At 35.1% G+C, this 13192-nt stretch overlaps 1 protein-coding gene across 1 annotated transcript in view; it reads right to left on the minus strand.

Annotated features, from left to right (window-relative positions):
• LOC126162653 (probable multidrug resistance-associated protein lethal(2)03659) overlaps positions 1-13192 on the minus strand; it is a 316093-nt gene that overhangs the window by 87700 nt on the left and 215201 nt on the right. Inside the window, exons 18-19 of the mRNA XM_049919291.1 lie at positions 7986-8092; positions 7761-7884 (exon numbers count right to left, since the gene is read on the minus strand). Of these exons, the coding sequence (XP_049775248.1) occupies positions 7761-7884; positions 7986-8092 (231 nt within the window). The remainder of the gene's footprint in view (positions 1-7760; positions 7885-7985; positions 8093-13192) is intronic.

Raw genomic sequence — 13192 nt, forward strand, 5'->3', positions numbered from 1 at the left:
CTTTAAAAGAGCCTGTGAATGTACAAATTCCAGATGGAATAAAATCTAATTAGTTATTTTACAGTTGACAATTACATGATCCCAACTGAAACGAAAAATTTATATTATGTCAAATACATGGAGAAATTTGATTACCTATGCTAAAGTAAAAGAGAAACATAAAATTATATCTATAAGCAATACCTCAAAAGTTTTTGATGAAGACAATACATATCTTATGGTTGCATAGAAAGAAGATAGGCTGTACAAAATGAGAAGTAGAATTTATAAGAAAGAGATTACTGTAAATAGTGTGACAGTAAGGATAGTGTGTCAGTAAAGGAATGGCACTGTAGACTTGGACAGTTAAATTTTAGTGATCTGAATGTGTTATGTAAGGATCAGTTAGCAGATGGATTGCCAACAAATTTAGAACCATAGTTTATGAGGTGTAAATTCTGTGTTGAAAATAAAATGCACAATTTACCCATTGAAAACAATAGAAGCAAAGCAAAAGAAACATTAGAGCTTGTTCATGCTGATTTGAATGCCTCACTCAACTCACAGTTTGCTATGGGGAAAGATATTTTACCACTTATATTGATGATTACTATAAAGCAGCTAGAGTCTACACTATCAAATCTAAAAATCAAGTTTATAATTGTTTTGTGTGACCTGTTAATGAAATTAAATATCTAAATGGTAAAACTATTAAGAAATTGAGATATGACAATGGATAGTAATATTGAAATTCAGATATTATCAATTTCTAAGAGACAAAGGAATCATCTTAAATGTTTGCCCTCCCCTATATACATGAATTAAATAGTACAGCTGAAAGATACAACAGGACAATTAGGGATATGTGAAGATGGCTGTTTGCTGAAGCAATAATATGTAGAAGATTTTGGCATGATGTAGTTTGTTCAGTTGAATATCTTGAAACCAGAACTGTAGGTAATACTACTTGAAGAAAAACTCCTTATGAAATATTGTTTGGGAAGAAACCTAATGTTAAACATTTAAAATTGTATGGAAGTAGAATTTTATAAGTGTACCAGAACAGTTGAGAAATTCAGAGTGGGATTACAAAGCAGACTTGGGAATTTTAATAGGCTACTGTGAAGTTGGATACAGGGTATTGATTAACACAAAGTTATCATTAGCAGACATGTTGATATTGTGGAAGAGGTTGTCAGGTGAATTGATCTAAAGGGCTCTGATTCACAGTGCAAAACTTTTAGTGATTCTGAGTGAAAAAGCATAAAAAATGAACCTGTTAATGAACAAATGGAAGAAAAGAGTATCAAGGAGTGTTTAAGCAATCATAAACAAGAACAAGAATTTAAGCTGACAAGGTCAACTAGAGAACTTAGAGGGCTTGACAGATTTAATGATTATGTCATGAGTAACTTCATTTACGTAAATTCTGTAGTGCTGACAGCTCAGAAAATTTTGAGGAAGCATTGAATAGTAATGAGTCCAAAGGTTCGAAGCAAGCAATGGATACAGAAATTGACCGCTCAAATAAAAACAAAACTTTGGAACTAGTAACCAAGACAGTGAACATAAATGTTCTTGCTGTAAACTGCATTTTTACAAGAAAATCTGTTAAGACTTGTAAATAAAGATTTGTTGTAAGGAACATTCAACACCAAAAAAAGAGGAATGATATTGATTCACCAGTTGCTATGACACAAACATTGAAAACATTGAAACTTTTGTTGTCATACTGTTGTCAAAAGGGCTTGATTGTGGACCAAATGAATGTACAGACCACATTTTTAAATAGCATTTTTTTTTTCAGAAATTTGTGTAATGCAACCTCCAGGATACAGTGATGAAATACGCAGAGTTTGTAAGTTACTTAATGTGTTATATGGTTTGAGATAAAGTCACAGAGCATGGTATGATTGTTTGGATGATATTTTAAAAAGTCTAGGTTTCAAAAGAAGTAAATATAATTACTGCCTGTAGATACTGATGACTGCAAATTATATGAACTATATAACTGTGTTTATGATGATTGCTAGTCTGTGGTGAAAGTTACAGGGAAATACAAGAAGCAAAGAATCTGTTGTCCAAGCTATTTTGAATGGCAGGCTTAGGTGAAGCAAAGAATTATCCTGTGGTAAACATTGAGTACAACTATATAAAGAATGTAACGAAACTTTGCCAGGAAAGCTATATTGAATATATAGCTAAGAAATATCAGATTTAACATTCAAAGTTGTGCAGCATGCCAATGGAAATTAATTTTAGATACAACCAGCACAATGATATTAAACAATGGAAAGTCCATGATGGAGTTACAGCAGTATTATGAAAAGGACAGGCTGCTACCCATTACGTAAAGGAGATGTTGAGTCATAGGTAGGCCCAATGAAGAGACTGCTTCACATTTTAGCTTCAGCCAAAAGGCCTTGTTCTGTAGTAAACACAAACACATTAACACTCACACATATGACCACCGTCTGTGACCGCAGTGGCCAGAGTATTGTTCATGTTTGTGTGAGTCTTGCTTGTATGAAAGTGTGAGTTTTCTACTTCAGAAGAAGTCGTCTTGGCTGAAAGCTAAAATGTATAGCAGTTTTCAAATCATGATATTAAATACAGGAACTTGACAGGTGACCTCACGTACATTACTTAAGGAACATGACCAGATATAAGTTACAGTGTAAATTGCTTGAATAGATTTCAAAATGTTACAATGATACTCACTTTAAATATGCTTTGTAAATATTGAAATATTTATATCTAACAAAAGATTTGTAGTTAACATATGGAAGGACTTAAAGTATTGAGCTCTTAGATTGATTTGTAGATACACACTGGGCAGGTCATTTCATAGATCGTAAGTCCATATCAGGCTACAGAATTATGATTGGAAATCTAAGAAACAAAGAGGTGTTACAAAATCTTCTGCATGTGCTGAGTATATAGCATTGTAAGAAGCTGCCACAGAGGTTACATTAGTTCTGGATTTTCGAATATTTTTGTTGCAAAGCCTGATGAGGCTGTTAAAGTATATGAAGACAACTCAGGGACAACCAATATTGCTAGATATGTTAACTTTACAAAAAAATCAAAGTATATCCAGCACACTATGATTTTGTGAATGAATGCTATAGGAATGGAATTACAGACTTCTGTAAAGTAGATTCAGAAAACAATGTAGCAGACATTTTTACCAAATCTTTGAGCAAGGATAAATCTGTAAAGTTTTGATAAATATTGAATGTAATTTGATTGCAATATAAATGTAAGGAAATGTGGACTATTTATGTCAATAGTATCGACAGTGTCATGAGGGCTCTTGAAAATAATAGTCCAGTAATGACACCACAAAAAAGACTGTTTCCTTGCAAAAAATGAGGTAGCAGATTTTATTTTCTATCTTGAGTATATAATTGATAGTGTGTAGAATCCAAGTTTTAGACCTGCAAAACCCTCACGACAACTTCTTGTGGGAAAAAAACCATGAACTTTTGTTTTTTTTTTTCTTCAGATTTTTGCCTCTTACTTAGAGACTATGTATTCTAAAGGAAATGTTTCCATTACCAAAAAGAAAGAGCACTAAATTTTGTGTCAAATGACCTACTTAAATGTCTAAATTGGTGCAACTGTTTGCCCACGATCAGTTATCACATTTCGGTCATTTTTACCTACTTGGCTAAAGAGTTTGCTGCAGTGCCTGTAACTCAAAAATGGCTACTCCAAATGAAAACTGTCGAATTATTAAAGCTGTAGAGCATGACATTTCATGTTACAAAAGCATACAGTTTTTCAGTTTTATGCACTATTAAGTGTTCATATATTTGAAAATCAAAGTAATTCCATTTTGTTGTTTTTTGTAAATCGAAGTTATCCAATGAAATGACATTTCCAATAGAAAGACATTAATATTTCCTGTCAAAACACTGATGCTGCTGTCCTCTACTTTTTTTCTGTTTTTCTTGGCAGTGCTGAGTGAAGGCCAAGGAATTACAGAAAAATGAACTATATCATCTTTGGTGCCTTTTATAATGTACTTTTGATGGCATTTTTTGTGAATATTATATAAAATATATGTATATTTACTGTCTTTTTGCAACTAGAAAATATATGTAACAGTCAGCCTATAAATGCAAACATACACAAAGTGATATATATCACTGCATTTTTGCTATCTATATGTACGCTTTATGTAAACATGACGCATCCAATATCATTGTAAGAAATGATCCACAGACAAATTAAGAACAAAGAACAATTAATCTGTCCCATCTTCAAGTGTAAAGGTATTTATAGATCTCCCTCGATTGACATGTTGTAAACAGCTGAGGCTGCCATCCACACTATTCCTTTGTTACTGTTTCCATTGTTCACCATACCCAGTCTTCCTTTGTTGTGAGAGGGATGCGTTCAAAACTCCTTGTGTCTTGTAAAATTCTCATTTCTTCATTTTGGTTTACTTTAGTGGCACGGCCAGTGCATTTAAAATGAGTGCTCCAGATTGTACAGATATGTGTTTTATATATGATGTCAATTTGGCCGATGGTGATGTGGTTAAAGTGAAACAGAAAAATCCAGTAAGGATAGGAAAATCGCAGGACAACGTAAGTTAGTAACTTACAATCTGTGAAGGATTCATCCAGTGCATCTTCAATAACACTGATTTTAACATCATTGATGGGGTGAACACTTTCCACTCCATGGGAGGAATAATGTCAGTGACTGTCTACACAGCTATGGAGTCTAACAAGAACATTGATTGGGAAAGGAGACATTCAACTTTTGAATTTTTGTCTACAGTTGATATTCCTCAGTCAATCACCTACCAAAAAGCAAATGATGTTGCCTTAAAAGGATCTCAATTTTGATTACCCTGAGTGCTTGAAGGTATTGCTCTCTGAATATGAGATTCTGTGGTTTTATGGAAAGAGGAAGAAATTCACTGATGTTCCAGGGTGGAAAGGATTCATGGAAGAAGCCACAAATTGCTGACAGTCAGTTTGTTCAAAACCAATGTGCCTCCCATTCTTAAAGTATGCTCCAATCCTTTATAACATGCTATATACATGTCTTCTAAGAACATTGAAAAAATACATAAAATATGTTCAAAGGTGATGTTTTGCCACTTTCAATCAGCCACTTTTATTGAAGGCAATGGATATTGTAAGAAGCAAAGGCAGCAATTTAGAACATATCATTGTACAATTAGGTGGTTTCACCTTCTAATGCCCTTCTTGGGGTGCATCAGTATAATAATGGCAGGAAAGGGGCTTGACAGACTTACTGTCCACAATATTCACTGAAAACAGTTTGGATAAAGTTTTGAGTGAGCATGTGTATGCAAGAGCTGTAAGAGCTCATACACTGATACATATGGGATTGTCACATTACCTTTCAGGAGATCGAGTTCAAAGAAGTTTAAATGAAAATAACTGAGGAATTGTTGCTTCTCCATAACAGACCATTAGTATTTGAATGTCATGAAAATGAAGATTATATAAATGTGATAATCTTGTCGAAAATGTGATTTGCAGCATTGAACCATGAAGAAAAATATATTTGTATTAAAAATGAAGAAATTCCTCCAGCTGTATTTAAGGTGTCGATTTTATTTTGGAAACTAGTTTCAATGTTGCTACAACATCATCTTCAGGCCCTTCCACACTACCCACCTTCCACACAGAACACGTCCATACCTCACCACTGACTTCCACTATCAGCCGCACGCAGTTGATGTCAACAAGTGTATGGGCCTGAAGATGACATTGTTACAAAGTTGAAACTAGCTGCCAAAATAAAATTGACACCTTAAATACAGCTGGAGGAATTTCTTCATTTTTAATATAAATTTATACAAGATGATGTCCCACTGTCCTCCATTTAAACTATGGATGTACAAAGATGAAGAAAAATAGCTAAATTATGGGTCCAATATTACAGCATGGTTATGCTCACAAAACACTTCACTGAAGCTGAGTGTACTGGAAAATGGAATCAGCATTTAAACACCATTAAAAAAGCTATCATACTTTCATGCCACTGGTCATTTCCTGTATGCTAAAAGTGCTAACCTTTACTTACAAGAGAACATCTCTTAGGAAGACTGAATTGCTGCTGCTGAATAAAACAAATTTACAACTGAAGGCTACTTCACTATCAGGTGAAGTGATAAATTTTGGTGTGTTCTACGGTCTGACATGATAACAGAGAAGACTTTAATGGAAACAATGAAAGTGAAAAGCAGTTTAACCCACAGACATGGGTTATCAGAGTCATTGCTCACAAAGGGGACTTCAGGGATGGCATCCTCCTGTGATGTTTGTCAAAAAGCTATATCCTCAGGAATAAGCAAGCAACATGTGGCTTTAAGAACTTCATGCAGAGATAAAACTTTCCACCTTTTCCAACATGTAATATGCTTATGTCAATAAGCAGTGGAGTAATTGGTGATGAATTGGTAAATTGTCATGAGGCATTAGTGGAAGGAATTAAGGGGATCAACAGAATTAGGGGAGAGAACTTTGAAAACATCTCATTTCAACGCAACCTCAACATTATAACACTTGCATCCTGCACTACAGCTCTCAAGATCGGAATGAAGAGGATTCCTGATAAGGACTTGAAGTTCTGTTTCTTGTTTGAACTTTCCCCATACCCCATGTCGCTGTTCACAGAAGACAGACACAATAAGGGTACACAGTCATTGCCCTATGATGCATTCACATCTCTCCAGCAGAATGAAGTGCCAAAAATAAAAAGCTTTGTGGTAGATGGTGATGACTTGCTCCAAAAGGTCGTTTTGCACATCAAAGAAAAGTTTGGAGCCATCTGTGTGAAATATGAAACCTACTTGAGAAAGCACTAAAGATCCAAAATCACAGTTCTATGTTGTGTGTTCATTATGTAAGGAGAAATGTAAATTGTATTTAACTTTTTGTTAGTAAATATTCTTAACAACTATTTATAATTCAGTTCTGTAAAATGCAAATATATGCATACAAATGCTTTGCAAGTGCTACCTTTCAGTGATCTGCAATACGCCAGTTCCACAGAGAACAATTAATATCAAGGTAAAGCCAACTGCACAACCCATATGTACATTGTGGCCATCTTAATTATAGTGTCCCTTTGCTTACTTGCTACCATTACAATAGTGTAGATAATCAGAGCACCATACATTATTGAGCAATCACTCAAGTTATTTGGGTGGATATTAAGTTACTCACTAAGCAATTACATAGTGTTATGTTTACACATAATATGTGCAACATTGTGGTCTCTGAATGCGTATGAATATGGAATGGCCAACACTGATGAAATTCCAGATTTCAGCAACCTTGTTATTAGTAATTTGTGAAGTATTAACATATTAGATTTAAATGACAGAATAACAACTTTCTCCTGCACATTCTATTTGAAATAGTATTTCATCTGGCTTCACACAGAGTGAAGAGGAAGTTTGCAGAAGTACGGACTTATTATTTTTTGCCTGATGAAATGATATAATAACAAGTATCACAAAGCTTTATAACATTTACAAAAGTAGACCATTACAGATTAAGTTTCAATGACATTAACTATAAACAGATGCTAATGAGTTAACTTATGACTAACAATGGCATTGGATGTAAATAATTAAGCAACTACAATTTAAATCTATGGTAATTGGAAGACATGCAAATAAAAATAGGGACAAGTTCCTTATTAAGTTGTATTATTTTTTTATGACATCAGTGAATTGGATTATTTAAAATTTCAGTATTTTTGTCTACTTTTGAATAGCTTACCTTGTCCCAGGACTAGAAAGCTGTATGTGACAGCAGCAAGATACACTACACAAACTAAATCCAGCCATAATCCGAAAGCTCTACTGATAGCCATAAATAAGTAATAGGCAGATGAATTTACATCCTGTAAAATGTAAACATAATTAATTAATGTACATTCTCAACACATCGAGGTGTCATAGAAAAATATCAAACAGACTTACTTGAATACAATCAAACACTTACTTGAATACGATCAAACTCTTTTTCCAGCACTTTTTGAGCACCAAAGGCACGAATAGTTGAAAGACCTTGGAGGGATGCAGTGGCATGAGAAAATACAGGACTGCGTGCTGTAAAACAGAGGAAGATCGTCATTTTATTTATTTATTTATTTTTATTTATTTGGTCCTGTTGATTACATATTATACAGCCAGTGTACAAGTAATATAGGACAAGTCAATTGATGCAATTACAGTAGTACATTAACATTTATACATCACATTGCACAGACATTGGTTTATTTTACAAGAACAATTACTTGAATGCAGTATTAAAGCCTGCATTATGCCAAAAACAGTTTAAGTGATTGTTTAAAATAGTAGAATAAGTTACAGTGCATATTTTCATGCTACTGACATATATAAAGAAGTAAATTTTCTTCATGGTCATGGTTTGAATGAATACAAGTTTTAACTGCATTCCTTAAGAAGAGGTTTAAGCGAATGCTCAAGAGAGTGGGATACATGGGAGTTCACATTTTCTCATAATGAAACAGATAAATTTACATTTTATCACCACAATTTCAGTTAAACTGCAAGTAACAGCATCACACGTTATCTTTAAGGGAGTGCTTTACTTAGGCAGTTTCCCTCACTCTTGTACATCATAACTCTAAGTATTCATTCATTTTATAGAAAGTATGTTCGATGAGAAATAATTTTAGTTTCCTTTTGAAAACCTGTACATTATTTATCTCAACTATGGATTAAATTTAGCATATAATAGTCTCTGTACAGATAAAGAGGCAAACAAGAATAGAGCACAGAAAATGGAAGTGACTTATCAATTAATGAAAGACATTTACAATAAAAATCATTCCCAGTAAACACAAATATCCAACACTACAACACTGTTACCACACTGGAGTGCCTTTATGAAGCAGAATGTTTATCATCAACAGAAAAGGAGAAATTGAAAAGTTGGAGAAAAAGAAACAGTAGATCCTACAGAAGAGGCTTGGTCCAAGAAAAGTTTGGAGTACGTGGAAGAAATAATGAAGAAATCTACACTCAAACTGGAAAGCTATCTGGTGCTGTCAGGAAAAGGAGAATTTTATTTTATGATTTGAATGAAACTGGAAAGACTGACTAAAAAAACATTTGACCATTTGGACAAAAATCCCAAAATGCTAGTCAGTTGGTTCAGGAAAGTAGAAATTCCAGACAGGTCAACTTTTTGAAACAGGTTTAGGAAGTTTGAGGGTTTCCAGGAAAAGGTCAGATGCATGGCTATATGGACAGATGAAAGAAGAAAAGAACACAGTGAATAATGAAGAAATACTGGAAAGATGAAAATCAGGAAAAAAGATAAAATCATGAGGCAGTTATTTCATATGGTTCATAGATGGTCGAAATTAAAGGAAGTGGAAGAAGAAGAAGTCTCTGTGTGTGATTTTTTCGGTGCTCACATGCACAGATAGCCTTTTTCAAAACATATATATAAAAAAAGGACTTTTAATAAAGCAAAAGAATGACAGCCTTGTAATTAAAACAGTAAAAGCTTAACAACACTACAGAATGCATCCAACTTTCACATTTTTTTCTTTCCACGGACTACTTATTTTTCAAGAGGTTTAATGGCTCTTAATTCAAGTACTTCTATCACCATATAATTTATCACTGATAAACCAATGAAGCTGTAAAGTAAACTATAGGCCCCTTTGTTTAGTAAGCCAGTCAGTCAGGCTCCAGCCCTCAACTGATTTACTTCTACCAACTTCCAAGTTAAGGTTTTTTTTCTGTATTTTCCTCATAGTATATTTATTAAATTTTGAGCATGTTTTTCTGTTTAAGAGATTCAACCTCACGTTTTTGTGAGGGTGAATTCCTTCAGTCATTAGTTGCTAACTGAATAGCCAGCTACATAGCTCATTACTACATCAGCGTCCATTGGTGACACATTAGAGAGTAGCAAGTTCCATATCTAGGACTCTGTCAGCTTTTGTAGTTAACTTATGCAGTTAGTCTTGCTAGGATGGTTAGGATGGGTGCATGTTGTGTGTGGATACAGAAGAAGCTGGTCGCAATTTGCAAACAGCTGAATTCACTTTTGACTGTGGTCAGTCACCTTCAGGCTGCTGGCTTGGGGTGTAGCTGTGGTGGAGATTGTGGCACATCACATGGGACACCTCAGGTGTCACTTGTTTTGCCAATGGGCTCTGTTTCTGAGGCATCTCCTAGTGGACCCAACACAGTGGATCCACCTACTCAGCAGGGTGAGTGACAGTGGTAACGCATTCACTTTGCTCAAGGCAGTGGGCCAATTTGGAGACTGCCCGCCTGACATCACCCATTCATCCTGCGAGTGGACAGGTGGCCTCTCCTTCAGCAGGGTCCAAGCAGGCAGACAAGTAGAAGTGTTTACTAGTTATCAGGAGCTCCAACATTAGGCACCTCATAGAGCTGCTTATGCAGACAGCGTTCAGGACTGCAAAGAAAGCAAATGTGGACTCAGTATGTCTGCTAGGGTGCCTCATCCGAGAAGTGTAGGTGGCCTCGACTGTAGCTACTGAGCATGCAGTGTGCAGTCATCTGCAAGTTTTGGTTTATTTCAGCACCAACGAAGCCTGTTGCATGAGTTTTGAGATCATCCACAGCTCATACAGGTGGCTGGTGGAGGTGATTAAGACTGGTAGCCTTGAATGCAGGGTGTAAGTAGAGCAAGGAATTTTCAATATTGTTCCCAGAGTTGATCGGCATCCTTTGGTTTGGAGCCAAGAAGAGAGTCTCAATCAAAGGCTTTGTCGACTATGTGAGAGTCTTGGCTGCAAATTTCTAGACTTGTGCTATCATGTGACGTTTGTAGGACTCTCTGTGATAGGTCAGGGGAATTTATTTATTAATTTCATTACCAGTATAGAGTAACCCACTATCTTGAAATGTAAGGGGCTCAGATGCTTCTAAATCTAACAGTAAAGACATCTTATTATTGCAATATTATTGGCATACAGTTACTAATGCTTTTTTAAATAATACAAAGAAAATAATATAAAAAAATCTCTAAGGTTACAGAGAATTGAATGCTTAACAGTACTTAAAATGGTTCTAAATAGTTTGTTTCTGCCTAGTTGATAAGAATATAATTTATATAATGCAAATGGAAAGAAATTAATACAATAAGAGTGGTGAAAATAAGTTGCAATATGTAGAGGGAAGTAATATACTATATTTGGATGTGTAATATAATTTAAGTAGCTTGTTGGTTGATGATAGCCTATTTCTATCTATTTCAGGTGAGAAGGTCTCGATAGAACCTCAAGCTATTCCCATCTGAAATGGTTTGCATTTATGTCTGTTTATTATGTTTGTATGTATTGGTATATTACTTGGAGTGTTGCATGTCAGGACACTACATGATATTCAGCAGTTGCTTGTTTGTCTTATTGTTGACATTTGTCATATATTCTATGTGATGCCTTAGATTCATACGCCTGGTATTATACAGATTAAATACTGATTGAGCATTTGATACATGGAATACATGAATTTTAACTTTAAATGAGGAATACACTTTGGTTGTAAATTTGTTAGCAGAAATAGAATGTAGTTCATTGCTACATGAATGCAGTATTTCTTAAATAATTTAATACATTACATTTTTAATTTTATATAAACTTTGTACAGAAAATATATCTGATACAGAAAATTCACTGATTGTAACTTTACATAAAGAAGAGAATATACTTGTGTCTATATGTAATAAAATGAATAATACATTACTGCTTGTGTGCAGTATACTTTAATCAACATGCAATGTGTCATTGGGGAGGAGGAGCCTCTGAATAAAAGTTGTTCAAGCCTTCTCCTCCGAAGCGACAGTACCTTATTATTAAAGCCTTAGTAGGTATTCTTTGTTTCATGATTGTTACTGCCTGTTGTGTTGTTTGTGACTGTGTTATGGCATGCAGTGCCATCTGTTGTTGGTTTGGGTCCATTATGTGTTGATCCCTTCTGAATCATGTTCACACAGTGTGTTGGTTTCTTCCTCGGTTTCGAAATCTGGTCATGCTTGTGTCCTCCCATATGGTTTATTGTGTTGTTTGTGCTTATATACACCTCATTGCATATGGGAATTGGCGCTTGTATTCTTCATGGAGTGTGTTTTATACAATATCAGCTACACCATTTATTGTGTTCCAATTATCAGGATTACGCATTATCCTGGCAAAGTCACTGCATTCTGTATAAGTCTCACATGTGCTAGATTGTTGCATAGCAATATAACATGTTCTAGTGTTCCAGTTTCTCTGCAAATGCATATTTGATCATTAGTTAGTCCCATGTAGTTTAAGTGTACCAGGTACAGCCCTTGGCCTGCCAGGAAATAGACCATCCCCTGGCTTGAGTTGACATGTTCCAGTTGTAATCTTTCGCGTATGTCAGGAAAGAAAGAGTGTACATGGTGACCCTTGTCAGATGCATCCCACTCTCTCTGCCATGTTTGAAACCACAACTGTTTCATTATTGTTTTGTTTATTATGTTTATTCCTGTAATTTTGGCAACTTTATCGAGATTGTCTCTGTTAAGCTGGTAAAGTGCAGATCTATAATGTATTGTTATGTCTATATTGTAGGTCCCAAATGTTCAGTCTGTGAGCCCAAGTACTTGTGGTGAAGTATGGGATGGATTCAAATATCACAATGTGGTAGATCCTCACCATCTTAATTGGCAATCTGTGCTGAGTTGTCTTGGGTCTTGCTTGTTTTTGCATAATTTTGGAGGCTTTGTCAATTGTCAGGGGTTCTATTCAGGTAGCAGAGGATTTGCAGAGTGCACATGAGGGTTTTTTATGCTATATGGTAGTTTCAGATGCTTTGATGAATGCTCACCAGTTAATACGCAGCAAAGGAAGTCAGACAGCATCAGATTAAGAACACTTTGACTGTAAAAAATTTATCAGTAAACTGTCGAAGTATTTATAATAAAGTCCCTAAATTTACTGCTCTCCAGAGAAGTGTTCTCACACCCAAATTATTCATGGGACTGAGAGATGGCTGAAACCCAAAGTGCAAAGCTCTGAGATATTAAGCAAGTTATGTAACGTATATCAGAAAGACAGATTAGAGGCCATAGGAGGGTAAGTGTTCATTGCAGTTGACAAAAATATTGTTTCTACTGAAGACGAAGTTGGGTGTGACAGCGAAGTTACCTGACAATGGAAAATACAGGAT

The sequence above is a fragment of the Schistocerca cancellata genome, chromosome 2 (genome assembly GCF_023864275.1).
Source record: "Schistocerca cancellata isolate TAMUIC-IGC-003103 chromosome 2, iqSchCanc2.1, whole genome shotgun sequence".
Lineage (NCBI taxonomy): Eukaryota > Metazoa > Arthropoda > Insecta > Orthoptera > Acrididae > Schistocerca > Schistocerca cancellata.